Source organism: Nesoenas mayeri (assembly GCF_963082525.1).
Source record: "Nesoenas mayeri genome assembly, chromosome: 20".
In the NCBI taxonomy this organism is placed as follows: domain Eukaryota; kingdom Metazoa; phylum Chordata; class Aves; order Columbiformes; family Columbidae; genus Nesoenas; species Nesoenas mayeri.
The window spans coordinates 5,900,380-5,917,110 of NC_137569.1; the positions used below are offsets into that span (position 1 = coordinate 5,900,380).

General features: G+C 49.6%; 2 protein-coding genes across 3 annotated transcripts in view; both read right to left on the reverse strand.

The window, feature by feature from the left end:
* Positions 1–5,639, reverse strand: part of RFFL (ring finger and FYVE like domain containing E3 ubiquitin protein ligase) — a 29,011-nt gene extending 23,372 nt beyond the window's left edge. Inside the window, exons 1-2 of one of the 2 annotated variants that reach the window (XM_080357209.1) lie at positions 5,526–5,639; positions 2,073–2,151 (exon numbers count right to left, since the gene is read on the reverse strand). The gene's annotated coding sequence lies outside the window, so the exon portion shown is untranslated. Of the gene's footprint in view, positions 1–2,036; positions 2,152–5,525 lie in introns of both variants that reach the window. The other variant, XM_080357210.1, reaches the window with a different exon arrangement.
* A 3,042-nt stretch (positions 5,640–8,681) lies between these two features.
* On the reverse strand, positions 8,682–14,325 carry RAD51D (RAD51 paralog D; the record flags this gene model as incomplete). The annotated part of the gene is made up of 10 exons (XM_080357052.1): positions 14,241–14,325; positions 13,462–13,523; positions 13,187–13,305; positions 12,342–12,423; positions 12,100–12,234; positions 11,568–11,663; positions 11,290–11,380; positions 10,442–10,512; positions 9,470–9,637; positions 8,682–8,765 (listed from the first exon to the last, which is right to left on the reverse strand). Exons 1-10 carry the CDS (start codon positions 14,320–14,322, stop codon positions 8,682–8,684), a joined length of 990 nt encoding a protein of 329 aa, XP_080213178.1. The 5' UTR covers positions 14,323–14,325.
* Between the last annotated feature and the right edge of the window lie 2,406 nt (positions 14,326–16,731).

The window sequence follows — 16,731 nt, forward strand, 5'->3', positions numbered from 1 at the left end:
ATGTGTTATGTATTATCTCTAAGCTATACTCATTTTGAAAATCTTTAAATAGGTTTTCACCCACGGAAAAGTTCAGAGATGGTATCAGCACCACTCATGACTATCAGATAAAGCTATCTGCAGATTTAAGATGTCTCTGAGGGCAGATAAAAAGAAATGCTGCAAGTGCTTTGTTTTTAACTGCATTACTTTGCTACATATAAGTAATCATTTACTGCTGCTTTGAATTCCAACTGCAGCCTCTATGCACATTTTGTAGGCATTGCAATTCACTTCTGAAGGTCCAGCAGCAAGACAAACAACATATTTCAATTATTTTCACAAATTTCTTACTTCGCTCAGAATGACAGTCTAGATTTAGTTATTTCCACTGCAAAATCAGTCTGTGATCTGTCTTCAAGTCAGAGAAGCAAGAAGGACAAATAATAACAGAAACAGAAAGCATAATAAGTTTGGCAAAAAGAAGGCTGAGGTTTGGGGCTTTCTTTTTTTATTAAATACCTGCACCAACTCCCTCTCGCTTCTCGTCTGCATACGAGATGAGATCTTACTCCTCTCACCCAAGAGCCCTTTGCACGAGAAGATGCACAACAACAGAGCAGCTTTGCCTAAGCCAACAAGGAAATGCACGATCACATACAACAACTGATAAACCTTTCAATCCCAGAAACATACGGCATGAATTATACAAGTATCAGTCTCTGACTGGAAGAAACCTGCGTTCTCAGCTCCAAGAACATAAATCAGGATATATATATATAAACACCAGCTTCAATTTCTACTTTTTTTTGATTATACAGTCAAAAGGGACTTGGAAATCTACACTTTATTTGGCATCTGAAAAATAAACTGTTTCCAAACTATTTTGTAATGCTTGTGTAATGGCCTCAAGACAGCCGGTAATTTAGACAGCTGTGCGACGAGCCACAGAAGCTGCATTTTAGAAATCGCCCTTCTTTGGAACAATTGAAACTTTCTCCAGGACGAAGTCCGCACACAGAGAGCAGTGTTTCCCTGCAAGCATGTAACAGTTTCATTATTGTTTAACTACCAAAAACCAGCTTCAACAATCCATCAAGCTTGCCATTCTATCCGTGTCTGCTGCTAGCCCTGACTACAGGACACATATAGGAAGATGTTCAAGGATTCAGTAAGTTATTTGTTAATCTAAACAGAGAAACATTTCCCTTCTTTTAATGATTAATTTGACATTTTAAAACCTGTTTGGGAAACCATGGGCCTGTTTGTTCTCCACATTATTAAATCCCAGTATCTATAAAGAAACCTGTTCCACCAGATGAATAAAAGCTCCATTTTAAAATACATATAACACAAATTCAAAGGCAATCCTATAGAGAAGGGATTCCTCACTGCAACAGAGCAGCAGTACCAGTTGTGGTTCCAGCCCAGCTGTGATTATTTAACACCATAATACAGCAGAATATTAATTTGCTGCTCACCAGCCCTCCCATCCCGGGAGGTTCAGCAGGTTCCAAAGAACTGTGGCTGAGGCAAAGTCACAAAAAGCACCAATATGTTCATGGAACAAAACTTAGCAATGCATATTCTTATAGGCATATCCCACAAACTTCTGAATATCAATAAAAAGGTGGCAGCATAAAAAAAAGTTGATGTTAAATTAGTATCTTAGTGTACACTGAAATACAACAAGAAAATTCCTGTTCCAAGACTATTTGGGAGAGAAGCCAGATGGCATTAGAGAAAGAAGCCTAATTAATATTTTGGAGTAAAGTGAAAACCTCAAGAGCAATTAATGTGAAGAATTTGTCAATTTTACAGACACTAAAAAGAATAAACAGCGTCTCAGCAACAATTATTTTTAAAGACAGTCCCTTATGGGAATATAAATTTAAAATACTAAAAAGGGCTTTTGGAGGTTGGAATAAGCCATCTCTCAGTGCTGAGGAAACTGGCTGAGAAAGAAGGGAGAAACGAATACAAAATTTGAATTCTTGATCTGACGGTCATATTCTGTTTCCTAAAGAAAACTGTAATTTTTCAACTTTGCAATGTACCTTGGAGACTGGATAAGCAACTTCAGAGCGACATACCGTGAGGTGGTTAGAAGACTTCGCATGCAGACAAGTTCCGTTCCTGACATCAATTCAGAGATGATGCAATTCTCCTCACCTGTGAAACAGACATTACACTCATTCATCCCTGCAAAGTGTTCTGTGCTCCCTGAACACCCACTGGTGTGAGTTCAAAGTACTAATTTCTGTCTTCTTGTAATGACCGTCCCTGGGAAGCAGAAGAAAACAAGCGTGTTATGGAGAGATGCAGCTAGGTCCTATCAAAACTAACAACTGGAATTGTTTTGGGGAGTGGGAGACAGGCTGGGGTTTCATGGTGGAAGCAGGACACCTGGGGAGGGCTGGAGAAACATTCGCACCCGTGAATACATTGAAACACGGAGCACAAAGAACAGGCAGATAAATGGTCGTCGCAGTGGCGCAGACCTTAGCACAGCATTGACTGTAACGCTTCCCTGAGAAGTCAGATCAATACTTGACTATTCAGCCCACACCAGACCACTGGCAATACTCAGGTAATTTATAGCCACACTGTGCTTGGAGTCAGAGCTCAGCCTCAGGAAGTACCAAGTTCCCTTGGTTTTTACTACTACATACCAATAGATCCTTTTTTGCTGGTCAGCAGCGGTTCACACACAGATGTGTCCAAAAAAGGAACATGTGCACACAACTATACGCATCTCACATCATCCTTCTGACAGCAAAGTGTTTTATTAAGCACCAAGTACTTGGTTCCACATATTTTCTAATTTCTTATCTTTGGATCAGGCTCTGTATCCATCAGGACTGGTCAAAGGCTTTAGAAATGTTCTGAGATATTCTACCTACATATGAAAATGCTCTCTTCCTGTAACAGACAGGAAAGTAGGCTAAAAATAACGAAACACAATTTTTCCTATGTGTCTTGCCATGAAACCAACCCACATGAGACAAGGGTAGCATTTTACCTGGGTAGATGCACGGACACAAAGACACCAGCCTGCCTGCAACGCGGGTTTAGGTGAGTCAGAGGCACAGGGAGATGAAAGCACCACAACTGCACGGAAATCTGCTTACGCCCTTCCACCACGCAAAAGCTCGTTCAAAGTCTAAAGCACGAGTTTTAATAACCCTTCTATATATAGCACTGGAGATTCAGCTCAAATCGTGCTCAAGCCTGATTGAAGAGTTTACAGTCTCTCTAAGTTGTTACAAACAACGCACCAGGGTAGAAAGTTGTGTAACAGCAAATGAAAATGACAATTTAAAAACAAACAAATGAAACAAAACCAACACAAAACCTTACTGAAGTTAACCACAATAAAAAGAAAACTACAGGCCTAGAGAAGAGATAGATAGATAGATAGATAGATAGATAGATAGATAGATTTTGGTCATAAATTCAACTAGTGACCACCAACCCCAAAATGTAATTCATATATATTCTTGCTTTGTGCCCTCATTGCAGATTATGGTATTCAGCTCTCATTTTAAGTTGACTTCTAAGAGCTCAATCACATGTACCTGCCAATGAGAAAGACTGAACGTCAGCCTACTTTTTCTACCCTACAATTAAATGAACTATTTAAATGATGGCTTTAAAACTGATCCAAGTCAGCAAAAACTCGAGCAGTTAAGCACTAACCCATGGACACCAGTGTCAAGGCAATCAGCTTTTAATTAAAAGTTCCTTTGGTACCAGCTGAGGGGACATGCAAACCACAGAGTGCTGCAGCCAGGTGACTGCACAGGCAGAGACAATTACCCCTACTGGAAAACAAGACAATAGCCTGAGTAAATTATTTGGGTTCATTAGACTCAATTGTTCTACCAAAACGAATTATGTTTCTAAGGATGAATGCAAGATTCCCCCTCCCCATCATTGTAAACACAAAATGTGTTAAAAAGATCACAGTATTTGATGGGTGGTGGTAGGTAAGTGCAGGGATCTGGAATTTGTAGAAAACAACATATAAAAGCTCACAGCTTTGTGTTCCACTTCTTGGCTCTAGAAAACAAGGTAGCAGTGGAAATGACGCCACAGGGTAAACACTCTGTTTGTTTCATGCAATCATCTGCCTTAATGATTATTTATCTTAATATATGCACTTTAAGGTTTTGAAATAGGACCAACTACAATGTAAACACACAAAAAATCCAAACTTATAACACACCTGTCATTCCACACCCTAATGAAATGGAGACCTAAAGCAGCATTTTGTAAGTTCTCTCAGTTCCATAGGTTCCTACACCACCATGAAACAGTTCTCCAAAAACAAGGTCCAAGACCTCATGTGCTGCCCACGGAAGATCCATTCTGTGTCAGAGGGGAGGAAGTGAGCTCACACAAAACACATAAATGAAACCTTCTTATGTCTCAGCAAATTAAACATTACCTTGAACATATCTTAATCAAGCAACCATAAAACTAAAACATTCCTATCTACACTTTAACATTATACTTCCCTTTACAGTATCTCAGTAAGCCTGGCCATCGTCCCAGTGTTTGAAAACACGTGACGTTTTCAAGTGCAACTCTTATTTACCAGATAGTCATAACATCGAGCACCTTCATTCTTAGCTGCTTTGCCAAGTCCTTGGTCTGTAAAGGCTCAGCCTGGACTTAAGAACCTGCAATCACACACTGAAATACCAGTAAGAAACCAATTTGATGATATGTCAACACTTTCTCCACAGGAAACACCTTGACCAGTTAACAGGAACAAACTGTTCTGAAGAACAGTCGAGTACTTTCATTATCTGAACTCCTTTTGCCTTCTGCAGCAAAGGCAGGACCTGCGTAGCTTTCACTTTGCTGTGCGCCCCTGAATTTGAGCAGAAGCGGAGCAGAGTTGCTCATTAATAACCCGGGTCCTTCTTACCACAGCAGCACCGCCCCAGGTACCAATACCAAACAAATTAGTACCTCAGACATGCCAAAATGCAAAGAGACAACAATTTAAGTGAAGAGCTGTACTAAAGGCTGGCGCTTATCCAGAATTCCTCAGTTCTCACAGCGTTTTGAGCAGAATAACCCGCTGAACCTCAGAGCGCCTTTGGGAGCATAACTCAAAAAAGGGAAGAGGTGCTGAGTGCCACTTTCTAAACAAAAGAAGCTGTACCTGAGTCCCACCTGCCCTGGTAGGGAACCCTGCAAGCACTTTCCATGAAGGAGTCTGTCTCCCCAAAACTAAACCCCAGGTGCTCGCAGCCCCGCTCCAGCCTCTCCCTGCCCCGTGCCCCCCAGGCCCTGGCAGTCCCCTCCTGCCCCGTATCACCTCACACCCCCAATTCACAGCCATCCCCCCACGCCACAGCCATCGATAACCCTCAGTGGTCGTTCCACAGCCTCACGGCCCCATTACCCGCCCCCCATTGCCTCACACACCCTCACTGCCACACACCCAAAACCCTGTCAGCCCCCGGAAGGCCCCACCCCCTCCAAGCCCTTGCAGTCTCCTCCCCAACACCGGCAGCACCCCAACCCCTCACCTGCTCCTTCGGCAGCCCCGTCCCGGAGGGAGCAGCGGGGCCGCGCCTGGCCGGTCGGCCCCAAACCCTCCGCTCGGCGGCGGCGGCGCTATGGCAACTGCCCACCGCGCGGCGGCCAACCACAGAGAGCAGCCCAGAGCGGCGCCCATAGAGCGCTCCGTGCGGCCCGCCCCTGGCGGCGCGGCGGCTTCTCTGGCGCCCTCAAGAGGCCGAGGGGGCCGCGCCGCCCGCGGGACGCGGAGGCTCCGAGAGTCAAAGGTTCGAGACCCCGTCTCAGCAGCGGGGATGAGAGGGCTGAGGGGTATCCCATGTGCTTCAGAAGGATTCCCACTGTGTGCACGGACACTTCACAGAATCACAGAATGTTAGGGATAGGAAGGGACCTCGAAAGATCATCTAGTCCAATCCCCTGTATAGCATGAGAAGCTATAAATACAGGTACACATATATATGCACATAATACATATAAACACATGCTTATATATGTATTTTGTAAATATCAAGGGAAAACAAGCCCTCAGTGAAAAAAGGCATCCCCACTGCTTGGGGTGAGGGGTGCCCTGTCTGCCTGGAACAGGTTTTATCACCCCATTCTGGGCCTTTTCTGCAGTTTTCCACCTGATGTATGCAACAGGAAGAAGCAGGGAGCGGGGACATCCTGGTGTGCACTGGCACAGCCAGATCCCTGTCTTATCAGATTGCAGAAGTGCCTGTCAGAGTATGGAGGAGAAAGGCTGAATTAGGATATTTAGGTCAGAAACATTTTTCAGCCTTATTTTACTATGCAAATTTATGGCAAATCAACTTGAGCAAGAAGTCAAGTTTTTCCAGACCAGGTAACAGATTCCAGTAGCCTGAACCCTTCTGCCATTCACACACCAAACAATCACCAGCACCCACAACAACACCAACCCTGTGGCAATGCAGCCAGAAATCCAGAACATTGCCACCACCTCACACACGTGTTGCCGACCTCAGTGGCAAACCCAGGAGCAGAGGAGCTGCTCAGCTGTGCCCCATATCACACCATCCTTCCCAACCTATCCAGCTGTTTCCCAAAAGGGCACAACCCCCCCACAGCTGCAATTAGCTGACTGTCAAGGAAAGAAAATCCCCCCCAGCTCATGGCCATGCCCAAAAACCCAGGATAGGCAGCTTTGGAGGAGCCTGCACATCATCACCTTTCCCTCCCATCTCTTTCTGACCAGCTGGCATAGTCCTTGTTGAATCACCATCCCATGACAGCTCCCCCATGACTAAGTGCAAGAGCAGAGCTTCTTCTGTCATTTCCTGGGCACGAGGCTGGGCTCATGCCAAGGCTGACGCAGAGTTCAAAAGGGGCTGTTCCCTTCTCATCCTCCTGCTAGTCAGGGGAAGGACTCAGCAAGAAAGTCCCCTTGGTTCAAATATAACCAAAAAGTTTTCAGTTTGGATCATCCCCTTTTCCACATACCCCTGTGAACCTTGCTCCCCCTACAGAACCTCAGGCAGAGAGACAAAATAGAACAGTTTGGGTTGGAATTTGTGCATACCTGTTCTTTACTCGCAGCTTCGTAACAAGCTGAATTTTCTGCTTCAAGGACCAGCCCCATCAGCACAGGTCTCCAGCAGACAGGAGAACCATCATCCTGCTCCCCCCAGCCTGTGAAACCTAAGGCTAAACCTCCCCCCTCCCAACCTTGAGCATCCCAGAAATGCAAGTAAATACACAACTTTAAAATACATTTATTTTTACTGAAAAACTGTTTAATGGTACAGCTCTGGCATGTTCCTCTCCTCAGGAAGGACCTGCTGGGAGTGCAGCCATTCCCACAGCCACATGGATGGAGCTGCAGTGGCCACAATGGAGGAGGTGGGACCTGCCCCCAAAATCACAGCCACGGGAGCACCAAGAGCTCAGTTTCACAGGAAGCACAGCTCTGACAGACACGCAAGTCAAAAATACCTGTGCTGAGACCTGCCATTGCCTCTTGGGAAACTCAAACATGTTCACATACCCCTTTTAGCTGCCCCTTTCCTACAGCAGTTATTGCTCACGAATGTGGGGTTGTATGGAGTCATGTCTACTCTAGAGAAATTAGCACACAAGTTCTGGTTTAATCAGACTCCTCTTTGCCCAGCACTCCTATAGAAGGCTCCAGGAGCTGTACTGCTGTGTTATTAGTTTAACAAGCATGACCTGATGAGTCCCAGCACCCCCAATGTACATCAGCAGTCTCAGAGGTGCAAGCTGTACCTCACCTCACCTGCCACAGAGGTTTCTTATTAAACAGAGAATGAGCGTATCTCAGACATTTGGGATCATGAGAGGCCACACTCCACCCCAGCCTCCTGTCTCCTCCCCAGCCCTGCACAAGCTCCCAGGAGGGCACCCAGAGCAGCTGGAAAGCACCACATGCAATGGAATAGGTCCTTGAGCATCAGACAGGGCCAGCTGGTGTCAGTCAGGACTGATCCAGCACAGCTGATCCAGATCATCACCTCCATCAGTTAGCAGCAGTTCTTTGCACAGCACAACAGTGCCCCAAAAATACCAGCAGCTCCCTATAGGGCTTGATGTTATTATACTTCACAGAGAGGTCAGATCAAGCATCTGATTATGTCCCTGCTCATGAACAGCCTGTCCCATCCCAGTCCTGCTAGGGACTAAACCTCAACATTTTAATTACGTTAACAGCAGCCACTATTAATTGAATTTTAGCTCTCAACAACCACAGCACTGCACAACATCTTTTTCTTACATTTCTGAACCCAGATGACAGTGGGCTGCCCAAGGATGCTCAGAGCTCCGGGATCAGATGGCAGCGAGTTATGGGGGGAACAAAACCATCATAAGGAGTCATGAGTTTGTGCAGGGACCTGCCAGCTGGTCCCAAGCCAACCCCTTGGGACAGGGCTGGCTCTGCTGGTTGAAGACAAGCCTGCAGCAGAGGAGAGGACCCGGTTGTGCTGCTCACACAGCCCAGCCACCACAGGCAGCATCTGCTGAGGCAAGGAGATCTCCAGGGGACCCCACGCTCATTTTCTCCCCAGCATAGAACAAGAGCTTCATGTTGGTCCTGCAGGACTCAGACACAGTCTGGAAAACCTTCAGTGCACTTGCCTGCTTTTTTGCAGCTTTCTTGGACCTTGACCTTTTTTTTCTTTCCACTCACATCAGAGCCCCTGTGTGGGTGTTGCTGGGCTCGGCTCCTGCGCTTCACAGTTTCCAATATCCAGCTCCACCTGTATCCCTGTCGGCTGCAAGGAGAAACAGGAGCTTAACCTGACACTACTGGCATTTTACAGGTAAACCTGCACATGGCTCTGTTTCCTGCCCCAGAGCCAAAAATCCCCAGTTACATCCCCTTACGGATTTCTTTCTGCCAGTGCCCTCATTCTAACTGGGTCTGCTGAACACAGATACAAATAGAGAATATAATTTAGTAAAGAACATCTTGCTCCTAGATATCCCCAGACACGCTGTCATTTAGCACATCCAGGACGTTTTGCTGCCCAGCACACCCTCACATCCAGACCCATTTGGATGAGGATCCAGAGCAGGTTTGGAGCTGTGAGGCTCAGGCAGCACAGCGCCATACATCAGCAGGATTCAAACCAAAGTCACCTCTGCAGGTGTCAGAGCCAGCTCAGCAGGATCCTCGCTGCTCACATGCCATCAGGACAGCAAGACACATTCAAGGAATGAGGTGACCTGGATTGGAAGTGGTGCCACCCATTTAACCTGCCTACAAATATGATCTCGGGCTGTTGGGAGCAGAACGGATGCTCTTCTACAGCACACAACCAGGCTGCGTTTGCTCCTCTCCCACTGCCACGGGTCACTGGGCAAGGCCTGATCCTGCCCTACCCGCAGAAAGAGCCTCCTCCCTCTGCCCCAAAGCCAGGTCCACGTCACATAGCTGCTCCTCCATTACCAGAGGGACAGGTCTGGGGAGTCTCACCTGCCGGGGTGACTTTGCCAAGGAAGCAACACGCTGTGTGGTGACTTTCTCCCAAGTGGCTTCCTTGCTCTCCAGCAGCACCCTGGTGCTGGGTACGAAACTCCAGGAGCGGCCGAGGGCTGGCTTCAGCAGACCAGTGCTGCTGTCCCTTGTCACCTGGTTAGTGACCTGCAGCACAAACAGGCTTATCAGCACCCAGGAAAAACAGTGCCAGCTGTAATAAAACCCTGGAGATCATCAGAAGATAATGGCCAGTCTGCCATGTCTGTAAAGCCTTTTCTTCTCCTTCCTAGCACAGCCATACCATCGCCTCTAAACACAGCCCACTGTCCCAGGTACATGCTCAGGCAGGAGCTCACTGGTATCTCCAAGCTGCAGTGACTCCTGGTGCTGAAGTCACCTGCAAAGTTTAACTTGGAGCCTCCAAGCATCCTTCCAGGCACCCTGTCCTTGTCACCTTATCACTAATCAGAGCAAGGGCAGGACTGTCTTGATGCCTTCCAGTGTCAGGTTCAACAGACCATCATTTTCTGTTGTGATTTTCTCAAGTCAAACCCATTAATTGTGGTCACAGCAACCTCTCTGTGTGCACTCAAGCAAACACAATTGGCCAACAGAGCTGGCCAACAAGACCCCAGCTCCTCCAAGGTAACTAAGCAAGAGATCACTCAGAAAGCTGGCCAGCTCCTTAAATGGTGTTATATCAAAAATAAATAGAAACAACCTTATAATCTGTCTGTACTTAACTCTGCCTTGCTCTATCAAGTGAATGCCTTGTTGGCTGAGGACAGCAATAAGAACAGGGAGCAGATCAACCCTGTTCTTGCTACACACTTGCTCTAACAAGAAATCCCTGGGCAGAGCCACACTGGGGAGCAAAAGCCTCTTGCTCCTGCTCAGCTGGGAGTGGGGATCCCCCTTACTAGGGTGCTCCAGAACGTCCCCAGGGCTCCTCACCACAGCAACACTCACCACAACAGCGAGGCTGAACTCCCTGGCCAGTGTCTTCAGCTCCTTGGCCAGCTGCATCATGATGGCCAAGCCTGGAAGAGGACAAAGCATTGGGTGGCAGCCCCCAAAATGCACCTTGGAGGCAGGTGACGCCTGGATTTGCACAAGCACTAGAATTAATTCCAGCGCTGGTGTTCACAGGCACCTTGAACCCATTTCTATCACCAGCACCCCAGGGTACCTGTGGCACTTGCACACTTCAGGCACCTCAGCTGAATGGATGGAGCATGGACAGACCAACCCCCAAACTGTCCCACCCTCTCCCTTCCCACCTCAGAAGCCCTGAGGCCAAAAAACCTACAAAAGACCAGGAGCTCCAGAAAAAGCTGGTCAGGTCAATTTAGCAGGTACAGGATCCCTCTTCTCCAGCTCACAGCTTCACTTCCTACAGCCCATGGATGCGAGGGGACCTGCCGCAATAGCCCTGGCAACCACACAGGTGTGCCAGACCCTTTGGAAGGTGTTTGAGGGGCCTCCTTGGCATCTCAGCCAGCAGAAAGCCCTTCACTCCTGATTTATGGTCCTTTCCTCAAGGGAGCTCTGCAAACTGTGCCAGCAACCATGATGTATCTGTGATACTGTTCAGTGCCTCCTCTGTCCCCTTGCTGCGTTTCAGACCACCAGCACGAGCTTGCACAGCCACAGCCAGCCTGATTGTTTGCCGATAGCACTCCAAACAGACTTGCCATTTATCCACTTGCAAAGGAAAACCTGGGAGCAGCTCCACCCACAGCACATATGGGAGGAAGATGCTCTCCAGGACAAACAGAGGTCTGCAACCCCATTGCACGTACTAACTAGCAGCTCACCCTCCGACTGCTTGCCGCCCAGCAGCGGGTAAATCACAGCAGAGACCGAGTCGATCACCACAACCTTGAGAGGTCCCATGGAGCTCACGACCTAAAAGGAGGAGGCGCTGTGTGCAACATGGAGTAACAAATCCAGCAGTTTTGCGAGATCATGAGCAGCACAGAGGCTCAAATATCTCCAGGACAGGGTCACCTGGTGTCATTCATCAGGCACGCAAGTTCTGCTGCCTTCCTTACAGCTCTGGGGAAGGGAAAAGGTCCTGGAGCCTCACTCCTACCTGCTGGGACAGGCGATCCCGCAGGTCCTGCAAGGCACTCAGCATCTCATAGATGTCAAAGGCACGGACCACCTGGATCCGCTGCAGAGCCTCCAGCTGTGGCACAAAGTGGCATCAGCAACAGCCTCATCCCCTCCAGGACCCACCATATTCCTCCTGCCCAGCTGCTCCCAGCTCTTTGCATTTATACCAAGCCATGGAGACCGTGACCCTTATCTCTTCCACATTTGCCTCCAGCCCATGAGCACTGTTGTCCCCAGTGCACTGATGGAAGCAGCAATGCAGATCAAGCTCCGTGAGCAAAAGCTACAAAGAGCTACAGGAAGCCCTCCCCTTCTCCCCAGGAAAAAAACCAAAGTACAGCATCTGTCCCTGATCACAGCACCCACCCAGACACGGGAGGAGGAGTTTGCACCCAAAAAAGCCTCTGGGGACAAAGGCAGAGCTGGACATAAAAAAAGCATCTCTGGGCATTGTCTGCAGGCAAGAGCCAGGGCAGTTTTAGTGGAGGAGCAGCTCCAGGGGAACTTGCCTGCTCTTCCTCATCCTCTGCCCGGGCTCGAAGCATCTGGTAGAGACGGGAGGCAGTGAACCCACCCGTGGAGTCAAGGAACAGGACATGCTGCTTGAGACCGAGGGACACGCTGGCCGCAATGCCCAGGCATACCTAGAGAGGCAGAGACCAGGATCAGCCAGCGCCCCCATGTCCCTCTGCTCCACGTGCCTGAAGGCACCTTCACATGCCTGTCCTGTCCCCTCCTCCATCCCACTTACCTGCGTCTTCCCGCTGCCCGGTGCTCCCATGAGCTCTGTCACTTCCCCCGTGTACAGCCCGGAGTCCAGCAGCTTGTCCAGGCTACAGGTTGAATACAAGGTGGGATCATCAACACATCTTCAGGTAGAATGGCAGGGGCATTGGGAAGCAGCAGTCCCCAGAGTCCCCTTCCCAAATGCAGACATGTGCCTCAGCTCTGCTCCTTCCCTCCCACCCCTAAGCTCTCTCCACATTGCGGGAAACAGCAAATCTGCAGTGTGGGGGACACACGAGGACAGTCCCAAGCTGGAGAAGAGCTGTGGTCCTGGGAGCAAGGTTTGAATACCCAGCATTTCTCTGCATAGTCACTGTAAGAACCCAGTGAGGAGACAGGGGACAAGAAGAAGGACATGCAATAGAGTAACTCATTTCTATGCTTGAACTAGACAGTTTGACCTATCATCACTCAACAGTCCTTCCAAATCCATAACCCTCCTCTTTGGAGCCCTCAAGACAAATGCTGAAGGCAGTGTGCTGTCTAGTCTAGACACAAGACATACAACCACGTCCCAAAAGGTGTGCAGGCTCTTGCAAGGACAATGGCAATGTCGCTCCCTCAAGGGACACAGACCAGCTGGCTTTGCAACCACAGAACATGAAGAATAATCATATTTTGCTCAAAAAAAGGCAGAGTCAGGCTGTGGCTGGAAGTTTTTAAAACAGCTTCTGGGGATGGTTTAGTCACCATTGAGCCTGCTCATGGCATCACCACATTGAAACTCAAAGCCTACACTGGGCAACTATGGCCTTTTGCAGCAAGCCCAGCCCTGGACAGACCTGCTGGCTTGCCAGGTGATGTACCGACCTTGGGCTCCCAGTAGGCAGGATGGCCGTGGAGCTCTTGAGCTCCTCGTAGAGGTCTGCTCCATTGGCAGGGAAGGCAGAGAACTGGGCCAGGAGCACACGTCTCACTGCAACCAGCGCCTGGTGGGCAGAGAGATGTCTGGAAACAGGACTGAGGATCTCCAGGGCCAACAACGTCTGCTGCAGAAGGCCCTCCCAGATAAGCCCATCCAACCTGTGAGCTGAACAGCTCTGAGCCCACGGTTAACATTGCAGGACTTGGGAGTCACCCTTTACCTTGTAAGACAGGGAACACTTCTGGGCAACATCCTCCATGTCTGAGGACACAAAGTCCACCACTGCAAATAACATGAGGGACAAGAAGTTGGAAGCCAAACCCATGGCTCCAGTGCCCAATGGATCTCACAGACTTCATTTAATAAGAACAAAATAGTGTTTTTCTCAACTCTAACCCAGTTTCTCAGAGCAAGTAAAAAACCCAACTGAAGTCTTTTTCTTCTCCCCTAAGAGCAGGAGGTGCCCAGGGTGTAGTGTGCCAGAAGCCAGGGCATTTTTCAGAGGAAAAAATGCACAAACCCTCCCAAAATGCCTTATAAAAAGTGATGGTCCCTCAAGGAACCTCCACTGACACCCCTACCATGTCCTAACACTTCCCTGCTCCCATGCAGAAGTCCCGACTCATTGAACCCACCCGGAGGACCCAGAAGACACCCAGCAAGGAGGACACAAGAGAAACACTGCACCAAACCACCCTTCCAGGGCACAGGGACTGGAGCTGCAGCCCCCCCAGCTCCTGCAGTCAATGTCCAGTGTGCCCATGGCAGTCAATCCGTGCCCACCCTCCTTTTCTCTATGAGGCTCTAACAAAACTCCCATCTGCAGCTTCTGAGCCACAAGCCAAAGCCACAGAGACTGGAGATGTTTTCCAGGGGGCTGCCCCACAGCCCAGACCTGCCCAGGCAGGCAAATGGGTCCTGCACAGAAGAGTGTGGTGTCACCTCAAACGTGCAGGGAATGATGCTCCCCAACCCAAGACCCCACTGCCGCCCCATTACCTGTCCTGATGTCATTCGCCCTGAGAAGCTGGATCATGTCTTCAGTGAGACCAGGGCAGAGCCCAGCCCGCAGGACCACCATGTCCCCGGCCAGCGCAGGGTGCCAGCAGAAGACAGGAGACCTGCAGAGGAGATAGGAGAGTGGATTGGGCACTATCCTGATGTGGATCGTGCCTGTCCCCAGAGCTATGCACAGTGAAGAGACACTATCCAGGCTGTGTCTGGGATGGGTGGTCTCATCAAGTGTTTAGTCCCCTTTTAGTGCCAAACAGCCCCAAATCCTGCAGCCAGCCACAGGCAGGCTGATATGGGGACACTGCCGTGGGGACATTGCCTGGGCGAGCGCGTCCCCATCCCAGCTGCCTTCAGCAGAGCCCTCGGGGCAGGGACACCCTTGTGCCCACAGAAAGCCCCACACCGAGTTTCCCACGCCATCCACCCTTTTGCACCCCAACGCACCTCGGGCTCCCCAGGCACCCCAAGCCGGGTTGTCCCGAATCTCTGTCCCCGTCCCCTTTCCTGCTTCCTGCAGGGAGCGGAAGAGCCGGGCAGGGCTCACGTTTGCTCGAATTTGCTCGTATTTGCACCCCCACCTAGCGGCTGCACAGCCGGCCCCACAGCGACCCCTGTGCAAGCGCCAGCCCCCGGCACCGCGGCCCCCAGAGGGTGCTGCACAGGCGCCGTGTCCCCGCAAAGCAAACGGGTCCCTGGGTGGACGCGCTGCAGCCCCCGCCTGCAAACCCCTCTCTGGAGCTCCTCCTACAACCAGCAACGAGAAACCTCTGCAGCTGCTGCCACCCAAAGGTGCTGCTGGAAACGCACAGAGCAAATAGACGCTTTCAGCTGGCAGCGCAGCCCTGAACCAGCACAAGCACCAGGAGAGCACCGGAGCCTGCTTGGGAGCTGCAGTAAAAGTGGAACAAAAGAACCAGAAATAGGAGCTTCCCCGCCTCTACTTATAGCAACTCCCCCCACCAGCTGCTTTTAAGTGGCCATTAGCACAGGTGCCAGCAATGCCGCGGCTCCCAGGCTCTATAAATACCAGAACTACAGGCTGGGTTGACTTGGTTTTGCTGCTGGGTGCTGCTGCTGGGGAGAATCAAGCAAGCTAGTTTAGAAATTGAGACAGATTGAAGGCAGAGGGGAGGCTACTTCAGTCTGTTCTTACAGACCTATATGTGTTTGTTAATAGGGATTGTTTCACCTTTAAAAGCATGGTTTCTGTTTGTGTCTGGACTTTCTGCTGCTGGTGTGGCTGAGTGCTTGCTGAGAGAGCAGCTGATGTGAGCAGGACAAAACCTTTAACTTCTGCAGGTTTTTTTTTTCAGAGATAAGCCTGAACACGGTGCTAACACTCTAATAGCCCCAAACTTGCGTTAGGAGTTTGAGGGCATCTGTAAAAGAAGTGGCATGCAGCCTTACCCCAAGGAGAAGGTCTCTGATGCTGTGTTAGAGAACAGCTCAAGCCCCGGGTGCTGAGCACAGCTGTCTCTGTATCTTTGCTGTTACTCTAGAGAGGCTGCAGCTCATCCTAGGATTTTCTGGAAGGTGACTTCACCATGGACTACCCCAGCTCTCTTCAGGGTCCTGGACTAGGAGGTGGCTTGGAGCCATGAGGTGAGATGGGACCCCAGGGCTGGGGTTGTCCAGAGTCATCAGCCAATGCTTGTTGAGGTTATGGGGTGGGAAATGAAGATTTTGGGGGGGTTGCTGCCCTGCAGGCAGGGAGAGCTCTGTCCCCAAAAGGGGTTTGCTGCAGGGGAAGCCCAGGGGCTGTTCCCCTACTGGGACTTGAATTTCCCTAGGAAAAGCATTGGTGGCTGTTGTTGTGTGGTCTTTCTTTTATATTTTTTTTCCTCCTTTCTCAGCTGATGCCTCAAGAGGGCCCCCTGCGCTTGCTGCTGAGCCTGCCTGCCCTGCCAGCCTCCCCAAGGCAGGGGCTGCCACAGGGCACATCAACACAGCTGCTCCAGCTGCAGGGAGGCACAGGGGTAAGGTAACTCCAGGGACTGGGTACCCCCATCTCAGGCAGCCAGTCTTCTTCCCTGTCAGAACAGTGTGATCACCAGTACCGAGCCCCAAAAACACAGACCGAGGGGATCTCAGGTCACTCTTAGCTCTGTCTTGAACATGAGCATCATCAATCACAACTTTCTTTTGTAACTTAGTTTACTTAAAGTACCTGCAGTGATTCTGCTTCTGAAGATGAAGCCTTTATTCTGGATGACTTGAGAAAAGCTGTACTATATACACCATGAGCACTGGAATGGAGCAAGCTGACCCTTCCCCTTTACCTAAAGCAATGTTGGAAGGGATGTCTGGTGTGTTAGTCCATATGAGTCCTAGAAAAGCCACCGTACTGAGTCTATCCAAGGCAGAGATGGTCTCTTACACCCTTCACAGATGTGGTTCTTGTGCCTTGGACCTGTCTCTGAACAGCTGAAGGTGTTTGAGCTTCCTGCAACTGCTCTGCAGGTCATGTGCTGTGAAG